The 23,512-nt window shown below is 30.9% G+C and overlaps 1 protein-coding gene across 1 annotated transcript; it reads right to left on the reverse strand.

Annotated features, from left to right (window-relative positions):
* Positions 1-8,221: 8,221 nt before the first annotated feature.
* On the reverse strand, positions 8,222-12,051 carry LOC115981471 (probable serine/threonine-protein kinase WNK9). Its single transcript, XM_031103635.1, has 7 exons — positions 11,563-12,051; positions 11,438-11,475; positions 10,989-11,216; positions 10,638-10,858; positions 10,222-10,379; positions 9,686-10,124; positions 8,222-9,578 (listed from the first exon to the last, which is right to left on the reverse strand). Exons 1-7 carry the CDS (start codon positions 11,635-11,637, stop codon positions 8,530-8,532), a joined length of 2,208 nt encoding a protein of 735 aa, XP_030959495.1. The 5' UTR covers positions 11,638-12,051; the 3' UTR covers positions 8,222-8,529.
* Positions 12,052-23,512: the final 11,461 nt, after the last annotated feature.

Consider the following 23,512-nt stretch of genomic DNA (forward strand, 5'->3'; position numbering starts at 1 on the left):
TTTGTTCTCCTTCAACTCTAAGTTCCACAGATGCTGCCAGTGGATGGATCATAAGACTGATTATTGATTTGAGTTTAGCTCGTTGAAGCTTCTCAACCTTCCCAGAATTCTAATGTGGAAAATCTATTGGTTTTTTGGGTAGTGCTATTTACATTGGATTCCTCTATTTAAGCGGTTATATAGATTAATTGTTAAATGAGTTCCTTTCCTAGAGGCAAAGTTGACTAGAGGATGTCATCAATGCATGAGGTCCCAGGTCACTCTGATTGGGAGGTTGAAGAAATTGTTGAAGAGGTTTTAGATCACTTTTGGATTCATTTTGCTCGATTTAGTTAGCTAAATTTGTTCACAGAGACCTAAATTTTCTAACCCATAATATAGCTTCTTGGGTTACTTCTTGTTTCTCCCGGGGCCAGTCCCCAACCCTGCTTTCCCTTCTTGGGATTTTTGTCAAAGCTGAGATGGGCTTGCCCCTTTCGGGCTTTTGTATTCTAATTTATTTAACAAATAAATAAATAAAAAGTCTATAGATACAATAAAAATTTCACTCTCGGTTGATGTGGCAAATTGTTAGTGATAAATAAAATATTGATGTTCATGGTTCGTCCAGATAAAAATTAGTAAAAATTTGTTAACTCAATTATTGTAAAAAATATTGTGAAATTTTGTATACATAGCATTACTCAAAAATAAAATAAAATAAAAATAGGAGGATACCTATATTTCTAGTAAACCGTTCTAATTGCCTTTACCGTTTTTGAAAAAGAGGTTCTTGAATTTTTTGTATTTTTCCTGCAGAAGGATTCTTCTGCCTACTTGCAAATGAAGGTGCCGTAGTGGTTAAGGGTTACATCTGATTAGGAGATGAAAAGGACATGGCATGGGGTTTATTAAGCTTTGAAAGTATTGTTGTTTTCACTGCTGTGGACTTATGCCTAACATTCACTTCTCTTTTTCATAAGTGGGAGCTGCACCTGCAACACATTGAGGGTCAACCATAAATTTTATCATCTTCCTCTTTTTGGGGGGGTGGGATGATATGGGCAAATCTTGTATTGGTTGGGAGTTTTCTAGTTCTTCAAATATTTCTTTCTCATATAGTATCATGGTATTCTATGCTTATTTGCTTGTAAGTAAAGGTTTGCAAAAAAGTCTATGGACACAAAAGAGGTGTAAATGAACTCTATTAGGCTTTTCCATAGACTTGAATCAATTATTCTAATCTTGGTTAACCCTGTAAAGATTGAATTGGCCCCGACATATTTTGACAAATTTGTGCCAATGAACTGTAGTGCAAGTGGATTTTCTTCCTTATTGAACGGGTTGAAAAGTAATGATATTCCTGCATATTGAGTGAAAAAAACATAGACCCTTGACCAAGTCGTGCAAAAGTGGTAAGAGCATATTAAAATTCACATTTGCAGTCACCTTTGCCAACCGAGTTTTCCCCTCCTTGGTGTCTCAACTTGAATCCTAGGGCAGTAGGCTCATCTCAAGTCCTACTTATGAGCATTGAATTTTAGAATGAAGGCTGTCGCACTTAATGTTTTGAGTTTAAAGTGAAAGAGAGACCCTTTGCCAAGCTTATTGAATTGCACTGGTGAAGGTCTGAAAGAGATCATTTGGTTGGAGATTATTTATTACTTCTTTCTGTCTTCTTTTAAATTGTTCTCTCAGACTTACTAAAGCTTTATTTGGGAATAACTTTTTTAGCTTTTGTTGAAAACTTATTGTGAAGCTATTGTGGAAAAAAAAAAAAAAAACTAAAAACTAGTTGATATATATATATATATATTTTTTTTTTTTTCCTAAAAGTAATGTAGAAAAAAGCGAAAAGTGCTAAAGGTACTGTAAGAAAAAATTTATGTGTAATTCTAACCCTATTTTAATGTTTGAATATGCAGAATAACTTCCAAACATGAAAAACAAATATTACAACAACAATAATAATAACTAATTTTTTTTGCTTTACTATAATTTACTATCAAGTTTGTTATATCATATATTGGAGATACATATTTCATCAAAGCTATCAATTAGAGTCGCCAAAAAATACCATAACGTTAGTGATAACTATAACAACAGTCAACTAGATTTAGACCCCAAAAAAAAAAAAAAAAAACCATAATATGAGTGAATAGTGGCCAAACTTTCACCAAAAACGTTGTGGCATTGGAACTGAAGGCAGCTTTTTAAGTATTTTTTTTAAAATAATAAAATGTGACCTGTGAGCACAACAGCCGATAAACATGTAAAAAATAAGCTGATTTTTCTAACAACTAGCATTATTATCGCACGGCTTAATCAAAATTTATATGTAAATAATTATTTTATTAATTTACTTAAAATAAATAATAAATAATAAATGAATATTTTACTTTTAAGTTACATAATGAATCTATGTTTTGTGAGACTAAGGTATCATAATATATATATATATATATATATATATATTTATTTATATAATTGAATGGAAGATGATAGAAGTACCTAAAAAATATGTATAAAATAATTTTCAATAAAACATTGAACTTTAAAGCTCAATTAATCACATATATTTAAATGGAAAACCCTTGAATTTAATAATTAAAAACTATTCAAAATAATAATTGAAATCATGTTTAAGTAGAAACCTCAATTTAATAATTAAAAACAATCTAAATTATTAAACATTTAAAAATTTGTAGAGAGACTGACATGAGAATTTAATTTTTGTCCTTGAAAGCATGGAAAGATATTGAAACTTGAATGAGTTTCACCCTACCAAGTTTAAGTTTAAACTTAAAGTTTAAGTCATGTGCGTTGCACACTACATGTGTATGTGTATGCATGAAAAATGATCTGAATTTAACATTTATTATAGAAAAGAGGTGGTATAGTCTTACCCTCATCTAGCTAATTTTTGTTATAATCCCTTTGTGTAGTGTGTGTATATGCACGAAAAATGTTCTGAATTTAACATCTATTATAGAAAAGAGGTGGTGTAGCCTTACCTTTGTCTGGTTAATTCTTATTATAATCCCCTTGTTTTGCGGGGAGATAGAGAAATGCTTCTTTTGAAAAAAAAAAGTCAGCGTATAATATATAATAGCTAAGCTATTAATCTTTGGAAGTGATATCTCATACAGATTAGTATTTCAATTATGGGTTTTGGTAGTTAGAAATTAATGCATAGTAGTTAATAATTAGAAGATTACTTTGATTTTTTTTTTTTAGAAATCCCTTAAAAAAGTTTTAGTAGAGTTTAAATCACGTTAATAAATTAACTCTCTATTCAATTTTTTTTCAAATCATGTTAATAAAAAAGTTACCGATAAAACTATTATTAGTAAACATTTCTTAGGCTTATCTATTTAGCTTTCTTGCCAAATTTATATAAACTTTTTTTTTTTTTGAAGAATATAACACAACCAAAAAACTATAAACAACAATTTACATTCAATATAAAGAATATAATAAAAATTATTCATAATTTAAAATTAAGAAATTAACACAAATTATAAATTAAAATATAAATTTAGAAAAAGAACAAAAAATAAACTTGTTTGTTTTCTCTATCACTTTGAGAGATCAGAGATGAAGTGTGAGTATGTAACTAAAACTGGAACCAATTATTGTAGAGGATATATATATATAGAGAGAGAGAGAGAGAGAGAGAGAGAGAGAGAGAGAGAGAGAGAGAGAGAGAGAGAGAGAGAGAGAGGAGAGAGAGAGAGAGAGAGAGAGAGGAGAGAGAGAGAGAGAGAGAGAGAGAAGAGAGAGAGAGAGAGAGAGATGAGAATTTAAATCCAATTGGAAAATAAGATTTCTAATCAATTTGTTTGTTACATCTCATAAATCCCATAAAAAAAAAATAAAACTTTTTTTTAGGAAAAAAAGAAACTTTTCTTTTATAACCAAAAAAAAAAAACAATTTTTTTTTAAAGAACAAACATTTATTGTATATAGCTATTTTTTTTTTTTTTTGGAGAAGAAAGAGAAGGTGTTTGGTTTAAACTTAAATACTTATTACCTTATTTACAATTTTTTTTTAACTTTATCCAAAAACATTTTTGGTAAATCTGTATAAACAATAATTATCTAAAAAAAAAGTCACGTGTGAAGAGAAAGATTTTGTTATTGAATATGTTGCTTTTTTTTTTTTTTTTTTACACAAAGTAATATAATTAATTTTAAAAAAGATGAAGATTGTTGTTGTTGTTGTTGTTTTTTTTTTTTTTAACATGTATTTTTTTTTACACGTTGTAATATAATTTAAATAAAAAATGATTAGATAAAGAGTTTGAGTTGTAATCAAATAAAAAATTTTTATCAACTTATAAATTATAATAATATAAGGATTAGATGAAGAGTTTGGATTGTAATTAAATTAAGATTTTTATCAATTTAGAAATTATAGGAGAAGAAGATTAGTACAAAAAAATTTATATTTATTTTTTTAAAATTCTAAAATAATTTCTGCAATTTAGTACAGCCACTTGGCGCAACCACAGTTTCTAAGCCCAACTTTTATTTTATAGTCTATGATATGATATGAGCCTACAAATAGTGCAATTGGACCATCAAATAGTACCAAAAAAAATAGCTAAAAACTTATATAAGATAAAGCTTAAATCTGTTCCCAAACGCACTCTAAGTAACTATAAGGAAGAATCTCTTAAGATGGGACCAAAATGTTGGTTAGGAGATTTAAACCTAAGATCCCATGAATAACATGAGACTTGAAAATTACTAAACCAACCCCTTGAAATTAATGAGATTTAAACATTTTTTTTCTTTTAATCTTTTCTTTTGAGAATCAATGAGATTAAAACCTAAAAAATAAGTAGTAAGTTCAAGTATATTTAGCACTAATCTATCTATAATGGTGCTTCGGTTAAAGGCTTCAAATGCAAAAATATGAATAAAGTAGTAATATTTGCTTCCACTTTCTAAGACCTTAGCATTTCTTTATGTATTATCAAAATCAATGTCATATTAAGAATCTTGTAGTTCAATGATATATATATATATATATATATATTTTTTAAAATTTTGATTTTAATGCTTTTTATATAATTTGGAGAGAGGAAGAGAGAGAGAATTGACTTGTCACACGGGCATATTTTCATTTTGGGGTGCTGTCATTAGTGTTGACTATTGAATTATGAAATATAATCCTATACGATGGCTCCTAAAAAACAAAGGAAAAAAGAAAGAGAAAGAGAAAGAGAAAAGAAAAGAAATCCAATGTGATGGAACATAAAATAAATACTTTGCCGAGTTGCCCTCGTGTAATTTGCCACGGGTTTCATATTATATATTCAAAAAGTAAAGCAAGAAACAATGGAATATTCTGTAATATATTTTCCAATGCAAACTTTATGCCTTAATTCTCAGTATCCAACTATAAAGAACATTTGACTGCTCTTGTGGGTCTGCTTTGTGAATAGACTATGGAGCTCAGAACAAACATTTCCAGTAAAAACAAATAAAGTGGGCATTGCATTGTTTTCCTTCTTGTAGAGCACCCGGTAAAAGGAGCAAACAATAGTGGATTTTGCTTTGAATGAAATTATGAAAGTGATGTAGAAGAACTCTTTATAAAAAGTTGTACCATTGGAATTTGTCTATGTAGGTGTAAAAAAAAAAAAAAAAAACACTATTATTTTTCTTTAAGATGAAATGTAGCTTTATTATGATCTAAAAGTGTCCACTTATCATATATTTCCATGGACGTAATCACAAAAAACTATAAGGAACTTGGACATCATCATCATGAATTCATTATCACATTATTAATGGGACAAAATTTAGGTATAGTACTTTAGGTGTTGTTTTTTAGGTTTTTCTCGTAAGATTCAGCTATGTAATTATTTAACTAAAAAATACATTTTTATCCTAAGGGAAAAAATTCACATGGTAAAATTGAAAAAAAAAAAAAAAAAAAAAAAAGGGAAACCTAAAGATCAGCACCTAAATATTGTACTCAAGTTTTGCCCTTATTAATATTTAATATATAAGAGAGGTAAACCGTGCAATGATTTTCAATTATTCAAGTGACCCCTCTCTCTCTCTCTCACCTACCACCATAGTCCAATTCACCATTCCATTTCATTAGTGATAATGCTTATCGTTATGTCTCTTTCTAAAGTGATTTAGATGATCAATTTGTTTATTGAGTTGAGCCCACAAAATTCGAGAACAAGATCTTTGCAACTACTTTTGCAAAGATTAAAGACTATATTCTAAATCCACTCCTAAAATATTTATGAAACAAAACATTACCTTTTTACAGTTCCTTAAACAATCATATCTTTGATAAGAACAAAATTTATCCAAAAAAAGAAAGAAAAAAAAGGAAAAAAATTTGGTTGGATATTATAAAATTACCAACTACACTAATTGACAAATTAGGCCTACATTATTCACTTTCAGTCATGTTTATGATTTTTTTTTTTTTTAATGTTTTGCATGGATTGTTGCGTTAGCCCCAAATTGCAAAAGTTTAACCCAACTTGGCCCCAATAGTTGCATTGGACATCCACCCACCAGTTTTGTCCATATCAAGCCGAATTACATGATCTTTTACAATATTTGCTTAAAAAATAGTATGGTTTTTCAAATGATTTAACATAAAACCAACCCAAATGTTTCATGGAGAGCAAATCAAGTCTAGTCAAATAAAAGCAAACAAATTATTTCCATACGGAATTGGGTTTAATTTATTTAATCCTCTTGTTATTCCATACTCATGGTCTTCCGACCGATACAAATAAATCATTATCAATTTTAATGACCATATGAAAATCTTAAGCAATTGATAAGAAATAACTTCTTTTTGTTAGTTAGGACTTTGGAAGTTTGCACGGCCATTTTATTGTATTAAATGATTTCATCCTATTGTATTGAATAATTTCTCAAGAATTGTTGACACACGTAATGCTTCCATACGAGTTTGGATATTCCAAAGAGTTTGGCAAATTCTTAAATCATCTAAAGTGCTTCCATTACAGGCACCGAAAAAATGCACTAAGAAAATAGTAGCTTGCCTCCATTTTGCGCCTCATATTACCACAAGTATACAATGTCTTTCAATAGTGATCCATTTAGGTTGGACCAATGACTTTTATCCAATTTATTAGGTACGATCTGAGAAATTAAGTGGTTCACTCGAAAGGTACAATTTTTTGTACAAACTCTAATGGCATGGCATAATCATGAAGTGGATTTTTTTGTCTGTGTGATTTGAATAACCTTAGATGTGTCTCTCAAAGTCAGCCTATGTGAGATCACTAGGACTTTGCTAAAATAAAATAAAATAAAAAGAGCTTCTTGAATGGACCATCTGATATTAATAGAACCATCTTGTTCATGTTGGTGTGTGGGTAAATCCAGATTACAAGTAGATCAGCATGCATGGGACTTGATTCTTTTGTGGGCCATACATTTTCTTTCTTCTTTGAACTCCCCTCTATAATTGACTATAAAAAAGTTGGGGCCCCACAGGACATGCCCCTAGAAAAAAATCCCAATTGGCAAAAGCTAATCTTTCATTGGCCACCAACAACTGACAATCCCTAATAATTCAAGACTCAAGAGTGACAAATAATTACATATTATAAATTTGATCAAGTAACCCAACAAACTGACATATGAATTTAAAAAAGATAAAAAAAAAATACAAACTTCAATTTGTTATCTTTTTTTCAATAATTTATAGTTGGAGATGGAGAATGAAAATTGAATTATAAGGCTCTTTGTAGTTTTGCAATATGTCGAGTTCATCATGTTTTTACAATGACACAAATCACGATTAAAAACAAAAGGAAAATAACAAAAGTTGTGTCAATGGATCTATATTACTTCAATCAGGACAAACCGTATCAACAATTTAAAAATAAATGTACTAAAAATATTGTATCCCTAACATTACTCGACACACCTACTCCGCGAGAGCGTGCCACACTGACATCGCAATCAATGGTGACCAAATGGACTACACGAGTACAGGCTTTTGCACGCTGTGTCTTGGAACGTGTTGAACGTCCGCAGGGAGTCAAGTTCAATCCAGTCATTACACATGGAGGACCCTACAAACCTCATTGTTCACACATCTATACTCTCATCATATCTATCTATCTTTCTATGTATCATTATGGTAGTTAAATGGTACACTCGTCCAAGTCACCGCACCATCCTAGCCGTGTCAATGATTATATCCCTCTTTTGGAAAAGAATATACAGAGATAATTTCAAAAAAATACTCATTGCAATTTGTCAATTTCGAGCCTATAATCTTGAATCTCTCCCCCACTAATTATTACTACTACTCATATCGATCACAATTTATTTTGACATTATAAATTTAGTTTGTGTGTATGTATGTTTGGAGACAGCAACATTGCTTTCCTATTCCTCTTACAATATAAGTCATGGTACATATGGTGAAATTTGATATTGCCTGGCCAAAATGGGTGGATTTTGATAATTTTACAGCCTCTACGAGTGTATGACATATATAAAAAAATTCACAGTGCCTTACAGGTTTTATATATCAACAGCATCAACTGGGAGAGAAACTGTCCTGTGAAGAGAATTTGGAAGCAATGAGCTTGTGCAGAAACTCTTGGCAGTGAACATATCCTCAGCATTTGAGGGATCCTTCATCGCCTTGCAATTTTTGGCCCTTTGGGTTTCCGTATTGGGGCAGCTCTTATTGACATGAGCAGGGAAATTGGAACCAAACTCCCCATCATAAGAACAAGATTTCAAGGGAGCTCCATTGGTGTCATCTTGTAGTGTTAAATCATCTACTTTGTCTTCTCTATTTCCACAATTTGAAGATTTTGACATTCCTAACTGTTGATCCTTAAGTTCCCTTATTTCCATTTGGTACTTTGCTTTAAGCCATCTCAAGTCCTGCTGGATTTCTTTCTCATGGTGTCCAGACAGGTCATGATACAAGGATGGCTTCAAAGAGAAAGAATGTGAACCTGATAAATTTCCTATTAAGTTTCCTTCTTTGGAGGTATTATCATTGTTCATACTAACGTCATTCTCTTCCTCAGTTACTATTGATTGCTCCAATTTCTCATATTCCTCGTAAGAATTGCTTTGGCCAGAGCCAACTGAACTAAGCTCACGGCTCTCCTGCCGACTCCATATTTCCTGATAATCACTTTCGCTTGACATGTTTGGTGTACCGTATGTCACGTGATTCTCAGACTCCTCTGCTTGGAATGTAATCTCCTCGAACCGGCCATGCATTGAAGCAGCACATCCATGTCTACAGCATTGCAGAACTTGCATATTCTTGGTGCCTTGATTATTTGACAGAAAATCCATGAAGGAACCACTTGAGGTATGGTTGGAAGCACAATTATGACAGAGGCCTTGATTAGCAAACCGGGGTGTTTCCTCTAACCCTGGCCCTGGTCTCCATTCAGGCACCAAGGATGCAATTTCTCCATCAATCATATCTGCAATTCTGGTCACGTCCTGATCAGTAATATCAAGTTCTGCAACCATTTCGGTTGCCACGCTCAATGCAGTATCTGTCTCAACATCGAATGGGAAATAAATGTTCCGGATACGGCCTGCAAAAAGATACAATCACAGTGCCACATTTGATTTCCACTAAAAAGGAAAAGTAAACAACCCACTAAAAGAATGCCAACAGAGAGAAGATAAAAGAGATTCCAACCTTCTTTATCTGAGATTCTAAGTCTTAAAAAGATGCCACCATCTTCACTCTTCTTCCCTTTGATACTTATGTCAACATCTTCAGTATGGTCATCATCGTGGTGCTCAAAAAGTTCGATTCCATTTGATTCAATCTCAACTGAATGATAGCTCCATTCATTTTGGGCTTCAAAACCATAACCATTTGAGTATCCATCACTAAAGCCGCTATTGCTGTGATGAAATTCAAGGAGAGGCTGCCTCATCAGGGGCCCTGCGTTATCTAGTTCTCTACCATAATCTACCAGTCTCAAATCATATTCACAGTTATCTAATTGGAGAAAAGGGTCATTCAGAAGCTCCCAAGCAGACAGCCTTAGAGACACAGTTGCCAAGCATTTCTCCACAAATTTTCGCACTTCGGGATCCTTTACTTTGTATAAAGCATCTGGTTTTCTTCCCTGTAGAACTAAAGCATGTAAGTGACATCTGGGCTTAATCATTTGGCTAAACAAACAAAAGCAGGCCAATGGAGAGGAATCCAGAGTATCCACTTACAGAAGTAACTTTCTTGTAAATTTGAGCAGGATGAGTGCACTCACTATAAGGATATTCAAAAGTGACCATTTCCAATATACACATCCCAAATGAGTAAATGTCAACTAACTCATTATAAGCCTCCTCATACACTTCTGGAGCCATGAACTCAGGAGTCCCTGTCAAAAAGGAAACCCGAAAACACATCAACTCCAAACTAAATGTCTTTCCATTAATAATTCCACTACCTATACCCAGGAGATAAAATTAGAAAAAAGCACATAAAAACAGATACAGCTTTTTGTTTCATTGGAAATACATTGATATACTATCTTCCACTCTACCTGTAGTTTTTCATTGATTTCAATCTAGTTATAATGATTAAAGCATACAATTGAGATCGACATAGCAAAATCACCAATAATCATTAAGCATACCAACACAGTGAGCTGCATGCGATTTCTTTAGAATTGCAGCGAGGCCAAGATCACCAATCTTCACTTCCCCTTGGTTCCCATTAACAAAGATATTATCACACTTGAGATCTCTGTGGATCACAGGAGGGTCATGGCTATGAAGATACAGAAGCCCTCTCAAGATCTGCCTACACCAGTGCTTTACTGCTCTAATGTTAACTCTCTTGTGCTTTAGTCTATACCTATCAATAATAAAAAAGCAAAAGAATCAACAAAAGGTAATCAGAAATCTCACAGACCCACATGGCAAAGTTGACAGAAAACAAGGAATAGACCAAAACAATCATTAAAAATTTCAAAAAAAATGCTTACTGCCTCAGAGTCCCAGAAGTGAACATTTCAGTCACAAAATTGATGTTCCTATTTGCAGTATCAACCCAAGAAGTGTAGAATTTCATAATGTTCTTGTGCTTCAATGTTTTAAGGAGATGAATCTCACAGTAGAGTCTCTCAAGGTCTTCAGGGCTTTGCAGGAAATCATAAAGCTTCACCTGGTTCCAAGCAACTTCAATCCCTTCATACTCATCAAATGCCTTGTAACTGCAAAAAAATCAAACACCCAATAAATGACAAATCTATCAAATGCCCATTTGCAGAAACTTACAGAAACACCCATTAAAGCTCACATTTTGAAGAAATCTGAGATGGGTATGCACCAAATTGAATGAAATACCACAAAAGCTTCAAACTTTGACAACAAAATAAATAAATAAAAATTCTGAAATGGGTTGTTCGGGTTGTTTAAGAATAAGAATTCTTACACTGTCTTTGAAGCTCCTTTGCCAAGGATTTCATTGTACTGCAACAAACAAAGGAATCTAAAATTCAGACTCAAAAGTAGATAGCAATAGAGAGAGATAGAAAGAGAGAGAGAGAGAGATTTTACTCTGCCATATCTGCCAGTCGGATCAACTTCAACAAACTCAGAGTAATCTTGTTCAAGATGTGTAAGAACATTCATTCTCCAATTTTTTTTTTTCTTCTCTTTTGTTACTCTCCTTTTTTCTTTCCTATGATTTGATATCCTCTAATGGCTCTTCTTCTTTTTACTGTATTCTGCCAGACAGGAGAGAGAGAGAGAGAGGTTTTATATGACACAAAAAATGTAATACTTTTTTGTGTCCTTTCTGAAACTTTGAGAGAGAGAGAGAGAGAGAGAGAGTAGAAACGAAATGAAATGAACAATTATTTATTTGAACATGTGAAAGTGAGGAGTAGGTCTGAGTTAATAAAAAGGGCAAAGCAAAATGTTTTTGTAAAACACAGTGTCACACTTTTAAGCAGATACAAACAGAGCCACCCAACCACGACGGAACGTGACAAACACAGACACACAAAACAGAGAGCGAGAGAGAGAGAGAGAGAGAGGGAAAGAGTTTCTTTTTCTTATTTATTATTTTTTTCAGAGAGAGAATTAGTTTTAGCTGGCCAGCAAATGTGAAAAAATCCGGATTTATTTTTTGGTAAAGCAAAAAAAACCGGATCACAAAAATAGGGCCCACATTTTATTTTATAATATTATCTCAAAAAAATATATTATATTGTTTCCAAACTCATAATATTAAATTGAAAAAAAAAATCAGAACACTAAAATATTTTACAGATTACTGATTTTTGTGCATGAGTTTTTATATGACATTTTTTCTATTTATTTCGAATATTATACATTATTTTTTTTCTTCAAAATCTATATATTTTATTTTACCATATTCAAAATTTGGATGAGCTTACTTTCATTTCATGTTGTTTGAATAATTATGTCTTTTAAAAAAAAATTGTTTAAATAATAAACATATAAAAATATAGATTTACTTAGGAAAAAAAAAGAACTTAAAAAATTGTTTGAAATTAAAATTAACAGATAATTTTTTATTTAATGGATTAACCAAAATCTTTTATTTTAAGATTGTTTTAATCATTGTAAATATGGGTTTTGTCTCTATATGTTTCGTAGGATTCTCCAATACCGTAGGTTAGGAAGTAAGACGTTGCATATCTACGACGAGAAGTAAAATTCTCTTAACGATTTTTTAACTCAATGGCACTTATCCGTACACTTACGTCTTGTACGTTTGACTCGTCTCTACTTTTCTCTAAAAAGAAGGAATAAATATTCCTTCCATATGTGAGGGTGCCAATGCCTATTCTTAGGAAAAATTGAGTATTTTAGCTTTTATTATTGTCTTTGCAATTTGTGTATTTTTGTTTTGTATTCATTGAATACTCTTTTAGTTAAGCCAAGAGTCTCATAATTCTTTTTTGATTTTGTTTCTTAAAAAAAAATAGGGCCTTATAATTCATTTGGCATTTTCTGATGTTTTAAACAGAAAATGTACATTTTCTGATTTTTTTTTTCTTTTTGCTATTGTGAATGACTTATTTCATTTATGAAAAAAAAAAATATTTTGTATAATTTCCACGATATGAAAAAATTACTCCTTTGATTTTCAAAATAAAAATATAATATTTTGTATAGATAGATCATTTAAAAATTTTTATAATTATTTTACTCTGGTCGTTTAACCAGTTATTTGAAAGTTTGATATCATCACCATGGATATTTGTATTGTATATTTTCAAGGAAGCAAAATGCTTCATTAAATTTTAGTAAAATGATTTAATAAATTGTGTGCATAATTTTAACAAATATATATAATCATATAACCAAAACTTTAAACCAAATAAGGAGTAATTTAAGAGTAGTAAAATGATAATTTTTTTTTTCAAATTTCAGGGAGGTTAATTTATAATTTGAACCAAGGAAGGGTAATTTCACAAACCCTTAAAACTTCAATAAAATGAATGGAAGCACAATCTTGCCGTTTGTTCTTCTTGCATAACAAATATTGTTATTAAAAAGAAGAAAAAAAAAATTCTTACTTTGTATAAAAAGAATTAATAGTTGTTTGAATTTATTACAAACTAGATAAGATCAAAGTGATGTTTCAATGGTTACCAAAAAAAAAAAAAGTGATGTTTCAATAAACTAATTAAGGTATTATTAATGGGTATTTAATTCTTTGTTACAGTGACATGACAAAATATAGAGGATGAGGATGATCTGCATGCACCAGATCAGTCTCTGAACTGAAACTATAAGTGAGTCCGTAACTGTTGGGAAAAATTAAACAGGTTATTAGTTGGGGTGGCAAACTTTGCCTCATCTGAACTGAACTATTTATTAGCCATTAACAATTTAGTACAGGTGTCTTTAATCTTTAGCCATGCATGCATATATAAAAACAAAAGTAGTGATGAGAATGGTTGAAAGTTCTGGATTTTTATTTTCACAATTCTACATGCAACTCCACATAAACATGCAGGTTGCATGTTATACATGTGTATGGAAGATGATAATTAAGAAATATACGACTTTTCCTTTTCGGTTTTGGATAAGGAAGGAATTAGTGGCAACCAAAACTTTTTATCTACTTATCCTATTTCTCAATATTCCATCATTTTTGTTATACTTTTGAAGGATACAGCACGGGAGCTATTTTAGTTAATAGAGTAGAAAAAGAAAAAGAAAAAAAAAGGCTATGCAACCTTATGCTACTTTCCTTTATCAACCAAATTAGATTTGGGTTTTAGATTTTTTTTTCCCCAAGGTGGATGAGAAAATAAATTATTTTGGGTTTTAGTATCACAGATTGGACAGAAGGCCTAAGTTGGTAAAAAAATAATAATAATAATAATAATAATAATTGAAAACATAATCCTAGTTGAGACAAGTTATTGTTTAGGAAGTTCATAATCCAAATAATTTTTTTAGTCTTTCCTTTTTTTGGGTGAGATAAGGGACTACAACGTGCTAAATTAGGCTTTACGAAATAGAGTATTTGAAATGTATCTGTATCATATTTTCTACAATACTATTTATTATGTGAGGAAAATGTATCTTATGAGACGGTTTCATGAAATATCTCTCTCACAACATATGAGATTATATGTGTGGAGCTTACACATGTTATGAGAGTGATGTCTTATAAAATCATCTCATAAAATAATTTTTTGTAATATAGTGAAGTTAATTTGTTTTGATTTAGAGTCTTTACACTTGATCCACAAACGAAGCATTTCTTATATGCTAGATATTTGAGTAAAAGTCACAAATTTAACAACTATTTTTATGAATCTCGTATCCATAATATATTTACCATACAAGTATAATAAATATAGATTACTTTACTTCACTAATTCAAACAAAAATGGAAAATGATCCACTCTTATGCTTTATTAATTTATTTGAGCTATTTAAAATTATAAAAAAAATGGTATTATACATTAAAAAAAGGGTAATGATATCCCATCAAACTCCATCTATCATAGTTTCTCCGATTGACTATATAGTATTAGTTGGGTTGTTAGAGGAGCTTTCACCATAACTCAATAGGGTTGCTGAACAGCTGAAGGAAAGGTTTCGGTTAAGCTAGGTACGAGACCTAAATAGGTTCTTGTTGCAGTTATCCACCATAAATTATGAAGGCATTTATAATCTATACGTATTTGTACATCATAAAGTACAAAATTTTACTAATACCACTCTTATTAGATATTAGTGGATAGATTAATATTAATTTAGTGTAATGGCTATATAATTTTTGTAATTTTTGATTTATGTTACAATAACGATCGTAATTTAGGATGAATATTTATTCACATCTAATAGTTTATACAATGATTTGGATGATGGGGTACGTGGGTATTCAAAATTAATGATTATGGAAATTGCCCCCATAATTTCCTTCTCTTTAGTAGTCTCTAGTAATTTTTATAAAAAAGATACAAAAATAAAATTTTACTAATTAACTTGCTCGGAAAAAAATAATTCTGACTCCACAGTTGATTAGATAATAGATATGATTTTTTTTAACCCAATGAATTCAGTAATTGCTGCAAAACTAAATCAAATCATCAAAATGACCTAAGCTTTATACAATGAATGGAGTCCAAACTAGAAAAATCTTGAACCTTTAACAATCACATGTATTTGACTAATGGAAGCCATCAGCTCAATGGTTGATTTTCCTAATACTTAATTTTGCCTCCATCCTAATCTTTAATTTGAAGAAGAGATTAAGCATGAGTTAATGAACCGAATTTGAGTTGGTGAAAGCCTCCATCCTTCAAGCTATTTAATATTCAAACATTAAATCTTCTGTAGTGCATAACAAGTCAAGGTCACAACTCACAATTCATTTATGCACCAATTAAGCAAAGCTTGACGCATTCCAAACAGTGTTCAGGAAATCTTTCTAATCCTACAGTCTCATACCTTTTGTGTTTGGTGAACATCAAGAATACTAGTTAGAAAAATATTGTGATTTCCAAAAGAAGATTCAAGTTTTGATGCCATACCACAAAAGAAGTGGAAAAAGAGGATGCCCTATGCCCTAGCCCCTAAGCACTAAGAGTGAAGACATTGTGGTGCATAAGATGGAAACTTTTGTGAAAATGTTTTCACAGGAAAAGCGAAAAAATGTAAAACCCCAAATTGAGCATTAGTCAAATACATTAATTTGATATCAGTTTCAGGAAAACCTTGTACAATTTTTTTTTTTTATCTGAAATTTTATAATATTATATTATATGCAAGGAAACATTGGGTTACTTCAAATAATTACAAAAGACATACGAGAAAATTCCCATAAAATTACAATGGCTAGTCAAATCTAAAGTTGAAAAGCTTTCTACTAATTACGTTTACTTACGTCAATTATTTCTAGAGGACAGTGTTGATGAAAAGGAGAAAGGCTTGCAATAATCTAAATTAATATGGCTGCGTCATGTATCCTTTATCTAGAGAGTAGGTAGGAAAAATTTGATAACCCAAAAACCAAAAAATAAAAAATAAATCACCTAGAACTTTACTGCCCAATAGTCCTCCTCTAGGCAAAAAAAGTATCCAAAGACCAATCACCAACATTAATTGAAAAAACAAAACACCTTTATTGCATAAACCAAAAGCAAACCAAATTACAAAAAGAGTCTCTTCGAAGATATTGCAAGAAAAACTTGAAAGGCAATGACCTAGACTAAAAATCAAGGGAGTTAGTACCATATTGGAGGCTGTACCGGTTTGGTCAGTAGTATAATATATTTCGGATACCGGTCAATACCGGTGTACTATTTCGAGTTTACCGCTATTTTTTATATTTATAAATATATATACAAATATATATATATATATGTATGTATATATGTATGTATGTGTGTGTGTAAAAATTTACCATAAAACATTTCTTCAATTCAAAACTAATTATTCATGGTTTTAGACTTGAGTATCAATTAAAAAAAAAAACACAATATAAAAAATAGAAAGCTTAAAAGTTACCATTGCATACTAAGAAAACAAATAATACTGATAAGTTAATGCAAATAAGTTACCATTCTACACTAACAAAAATTCAAAAATTACAAAACTTTAAAAAAAAAATTAAAAATTTTTTTTTTCTGTTCCGGCCGGTATTTCCCAAAATTGGCCGGTATGGTCGGTATTTTTTCTGGTACGAAACAGGGGGGTCGAACGTACCAGATTGCTGGCCGGTATGGTATATTCCGACCGTACCGGCCAATACGATACGGAATCAACTCCCTTACTAAAAACTCCAAAATAAACTTTTTAAGAGATCATTTAACAAGGTCATGAATACAAAGATACAAATACATATGTGTATAAATATGTTACGGAAAAGAATACATTTGATCAATTTTGATTAATCTGTGTTATGGATTTTATTGGGTTAAATTTTGGATGTTATAGTTATATATTCATGTGTATATAAATGCCCATATATAAGTGTACGGCATTCAATACATGTATGTCCTTCTTTTATTTATTTATTTATTTATTTTTATACGTTTGTACTTTGTGAGATGCTCCTGTTCCATCCTCTTATGTATACTGATGCTTCACGAATTGGATACTAAATGGCATAATTTGCTAAAACAATTTATGTTTAATGATTTACTTGGATTTTATCTTTATCACTTATCAGTGTGTAGACGAGTTTTTGATGGAGAGAATGAGTGTATGACCATTTATCTTTTTTATTTTTTAAAAAAAATTTACTTTTTACCTTTTTTTTAATGGCTAAGAATCAATAAGATAAAAGAGGTTAGATTAATTTCCCCGTTTGAGGATCTCCTCCCTTCTTCTATTTCACCTCAAAAAAAAAAAAAAAATCTCGGAGAATAAGAAATGAACAAATAGCCATATGACTATATGAGCCTTTATGGATAAAACAAATGGTGGCTCAAGTCAATGTTGTACCACAAGATATATGGTTTAAGTAATAGCCGAGGCCATTTTAGTGGGGGGATACACTACCAAAAGGTAGGATGGGTACCACATCCACAATAGCAACTTCTTCCCCTTCTTCTATTTCACCTAAAAAAAAAAAATCTCGGAGAATAAGAAATGAACAAATAGCCATATAACTATATGAGCCTTTATGGATAAAATAAATGGTGGCTCAAGTCAATGTTGTACCACAAGATATATGGTTTAAGTAATAGCCGAGGCCATTTTAGTGGGGGGATACACTACCAAAAGGTAGGATGGGTACCACATCCACAATAGCAACTTCTTCCCCTTCTTCTATTTCACCTAAAAAAAAAAATCTCGGAGAATAAGAAATGAACAAATAGCCATATAACTATATGAGCCCTTATGGATAAAATAAATGGTGGCTCAAGTCAATGTTGTACCACAAGATATATGGTTTAAGTGATAGCCGAGGCCATTTTAGTGGGGGGATACACTACCAAAAGGTAGGATGGGTAACACATCCACAATAGCAACTTCTTCTAATTACAAAATTATTAATGAATTACGACTTTCATAACCACACTATAATAACACTATAATAGCAACAATAGCAATAGGTATCATCATTTCAAGTATTTTTTTTTTTTTTTTTCATATAGAGTTTCATTAACGGGTGTCATTAGAATATTTGTTAACTAATTATTTTAGAAAATTTTTTATATTACTTTTATGAAATAAAAAACTATTAAAACTATTAATATTTTTTTTATTTCATTAAAATTTTTTAAAAATATTTCATGTAAGAACTGAAATTGGATTGGCCCCAAAACAGGGTTGGGCTCAAACCCAAGTGGCCTAAACAATAAATTTGTAGAGCGTGGATGAAAAAATTAGATCTATTCCAGAAGAAAAACGATTAAATTTGGTAGTTTAAGACTGTTAGACATAAGTAAGATTAGAAAATCTGTTCTCGGAGTTACTCAAAGAGTTTGTATTATATTGTCTTGTTGAACAATAAAGTTATACTAGAGTTACAGTTCTGTTCTTAGATAATCTTTTATTTTTTCTCTTTTTTTTCTTTAGTACATCTTTCCATGTTATATATTCCAGTCTTGGTGTCGCCCCTACCACACATGTGTAGGTTAGATTCGGGGAACTCCTTCCTGTTCCATCCAGCACTTCCCAAAACCATCAACTAGTACCTGTAAGGCTGCTTGATCACTGTTCAAGCGCCAGTTCCACATTAATGCAGCCAGAGAGTTGGTTGGGAGTCATTTAATGCGGAGGTAGCAGCTTTTTAAAGATATTTGTTGCCCTTCTCCTTTCTTATCACTTGTCTGATGTCTAACTCTTAACGATGATGTAACTCTGAAGTAAGTCCATGATGATATGCACTCGTATTGACCTCGGACACATGTTTTCGAGATGACTTTTATCCTCGGACAATTGTTGGACTTATCTCACATTATTTCTACTCCTCTCTTTACTCCGTTCTCCTTATAATCTTATCTAGACATTCTCGGATGGTCTAACGTTCTCGGATCGGGTTATAAGCCCAATTAGTACTGCCTTAACAGTACTTCAGGATTAACTGGCCCCCACATTTCATAAACCAAATCTTAGTCGAGTATTTGTTAACTCTTTCTTCTTTTCTTTTTAAATACATAAAAAAAAATCAATTAAAGTTCATTTTTTTGGTGAATTGTCAATGAAAGTTTGAACCTAAAACCAAGCAACTCCATCCCATCATTTAAAATATATATATATATATATATATATATATATATATATATATATATATATATGAGAGCAAAAGCATAAAGGGATTTATTCGAAGCATACAAAGTTTACACTTCATAGACCCATGTTCATGTGAGTTCTATCAAAATTTTAAAAGATGGTAAGGAAAGAAGATACCCCCATGTGGGAATCCAAAATCCATTAACCATAAAAATGGGATTTAAAAAAAAAAAAAAACTATAAAACCCAAACTATATTTTTAGTTAAGCAACGTTTAAAACTAATTTCGTTTCTAACAATTCGAGTCCGGAGGACTCGATTTTGAGGAGCTGAGATGTCCATGTAGGCCTGGAAATCGAGTTCATTGGACTCGGTTTATGTACATGGAAATCGAGTCTATTGGACTCGGTTTCTGTACATGGAAAACGAGTCTAATGGACTCGATTTTCGTTCATGGTGATCGAACTCAGAGTACTCGATTTTCTTCGTTCAACACATGAAATCACCAAGGAAGAGAACACTCACATGCTCTGTTTTACTCTCCACAAAACAGAGCATGTGAGTAGAGATTAAGAAAATAAGAAGAGTGTAAAATTCATTTGGGTTTCTAAAAGCTGCTTTCTCCTTTAGTTTCTGTAGAGCAAAAAAAAAAGCCCATTTACAAAACAACCCCATTATGTATTTGAGAGTTTGATTACCAGCTAAACAAGAAGCAAGAACACTTACCCGCAAAGTATCCTCCTTTTTATGAAATGCTTGTGCACGCTTAACATAGTCCTTGTGTTTTTCAAGAAGCTCGAATTTTTTCCTTACATGTCTGGATATGAAAATGAAAAAATATTTATATATATTTGAAAGGGAACAATATAAAAAAAAATTATTACTTCTGGTGAGACTTACGGTTGAGCTCACTCCTTATGAGCTCGTCTATTAACAGCATTTCTTAGGGACGACATGTTGGATAAAACAAAGCAAGCAACACCTACATGCTCTGTTAGCCACACATGCTCCGTTTTGTGGAGAGTAAAACAGAGCATGTGTGTTCTCTTCCTTGGTGAGTTCATGTCTGGCTGAACGAAGAAAACCAAGTACTCTGGGCTCGATTTTCAGGCCTACGTGGACATCTCAGCTCCCAAAATCAAGTCCTTTGAACTTGAATTGTTAGAAACGAAATTAATTTCAAACGTTACCTAACTAATAATATAGTTTGGATTTTATGGTTATTTTTTTAAAAAAATCCAAACATCATATCATTTATGTTCTCAATATATGGGCTTTGCTTCCTCGAATCTTGGAGCCTTGGAGGCCATCTATTAATTTATGTTTCTTATTAGGATTATTATTATTTTTTAATGTAAAGGAGATAGGTTATTAGGATTAAATTACCATTATGACTGTTGCAAGTAATTAATAACACTAACTCCAAGGACATTTAAGTCATTAAGATCGGGAAGTAATCGACACCCCCTGTGGTGATGAAAGGAGAGCACGTGGATGCCCAGGAAAAGAGATTTTGACCTTAAAGTATCTTTTTATGTTTTTATCGATTATATAAAAATATTTTTATTATTGGGTCTAGGTATTTTGTAAGACATTAGTTAATAGATTATTTTATGAAAATTTTAATATAATTTTAAAAAGAAATGTAAAAAATATAAAAAAACCAATTACTTTTTTTCCCATAAAATTTTCTAAAAATAATTGTTAAATTTATGCCCTTAGGCACCTATTAACTTTTTCATTTTATTTTTTTACAGAAAGATTTAATGTTAAATCCTTCTACCACAAACTTTTGAATTATATATTTATAAAAAAATACTAGATATTTATTAAAGAATAATAAATATTCAAATTTTAAGGATGATGTACTCTTTTTGAAAAGAAAAATATTTTATTAATAATTTTTTATTTGGGTTTGCTCTCATGAATAATTGGGGCATCGGTGATGTGAATCCTTGAAATATTTGTAAAAATATAAAAAGTAAAAACATAAAAAAATGTCAGGTGAGTCAGAAGACTCTTGGCTACAATTATTTAGATCTTTTGTGGATATTTATATATCCTTCCCATGTGAGCATAAATGTTGGTGACTATTATTTTTTTAATAAAAATTCAGGAATCGATAAAGTTGAAAATAGAGTAAAAAATCCTTGAACCTACACTAGTAATAAAATTATTATTATAATTGTGTAGAAGTGAAAACCGGGTGCAAATGCAATTAGACTGTGATCGAAAACTATATTATTATATAGAAGTGGTCAGTTGGTATGACGTTGCTTTTGCCTCGAAAATTAGACAAGAGGTATAATTGACCATAAATAGAAGGAAAACTATTGGCGTGTTTGGAAGTTATTAACTTCGTGAGATAATGACTTATATTTTCCACAAGAAAACTCCGAAAAGATTTCGTACTTTGCATTTAGATCTCCAGTGGGAATATAATTAGATATTTGTGCAATTTCTTCTCCCAAAAAAATTAAAAAAAAAAAAAATCTCTCAGGGGCAAAAAAAAATATATAAAAAATATACATCTTACCATGTTAAAAATTATGTGCTAAGGAAAATAATGTAATTGTAAATATAAACTGTTATGATCGAAGTAATATTATTTTCAACTAAGTTCACAATTGATATCATTTTTATTATCTACCAATTATAATAGATTATTTCTATGATATGGTTATGAAAAAAAGTTTGTGAATTATTAGCGAAAAAAATTGAAAAAAGGTTTGTGAAAATTGTTGCCTTTCTATTCTTAATGTAAAATTTTTACTTATTTCCTTGACTAAATTAGAGTTTCCTATATATAAGCAGATGGATTTTGAAGAAACACCCAATTTGAGATTTTAACAAAAACTTTACTTTGACACAAAACAATTTCATGTTTTATTCTTATCCATGAAAACAATAATAATAAAAAAATGGTGCTTCTTCTAAGAAAAAGAAAATGATCAATAGAAGTGGGGACGTACGATTTTTTGAACACATTAAATTTGAGTTGGGATGGGACCATTAATAAAGAGGCAAGAAATAGACTAAGGAGTTAATTGGCCCTATGTGTAGCTTGGGAGGATAGGGCACACTCATGTTGTACATCCATGTACGGATATATACCATTGCTTCATGAATCCTTGTCTGATCTTTTCAAAACTATAGACTTTTGGACAACTTTGGTATATGGTATTGTTTTGTGGGGTATAAGATAAGCTTTGGTTGCTTTTCAAATGTAAAGTGATGATAATGATATAAAACCAGCTAATAATGCTTATCTCTAATGACTTCCAAAAAAATAAAAAATAAATAAAAGTTATAGCTTATAGAAGTTCTGAAAGGACAATTAATTAATGTGGCATTTTTATTGATTGACAATTTTTTATTTAAAAAATATATGTATAATGTGGCGGTAGATATATTTTTTTTCTTTCTCTCCAATACAAAATAAGCTCCCACAAAAATTACAAAAATAATGTTCAATTTAAAAAAAAATTTTAATTCAACCAAATTTGTCATGAAATATGCCGAAGATTTAACTAGTGCCGAGAATGTTGAAAAGTCTGCATCAACATGTTCTTTTCAGCATGCTGTTAGCCGCATATGCATAAATTAATTCATAGAAAATTAATGGAGGGATTAAATTGTTATTTTATAAAAATTTGAGAGACCAAAATCAAGTTTATCCTAAATTTTAAGGACAGAAAAATAATTGAATTATTTTTTTAAAGTTTTCTGGTCAGAGCTTATTTCTAATATTAAAGTTTCTTCGAGTGAGCATTATTATATTATTTGTGGGGCGTTTTCATTCTAGAAAAGTTCTTTTGATCGAAGC

The sequence above is a fragment of the Quercus lobata genome, chromosome 3, assembly GCF_001633185.2.
Source record: "Quercus lobata isolate SW786 chromosome 3, ValleyOak3.0 Primary Assembly, whole genome shotgun sequence".
In the NCBI taxonomy this organism is placed as follows: Eukaryota; Viridiplantae; Streptophyta; class Magnoliopsida; order Fagales; family Fagaceae; genus Quercus; species Quercus lobata.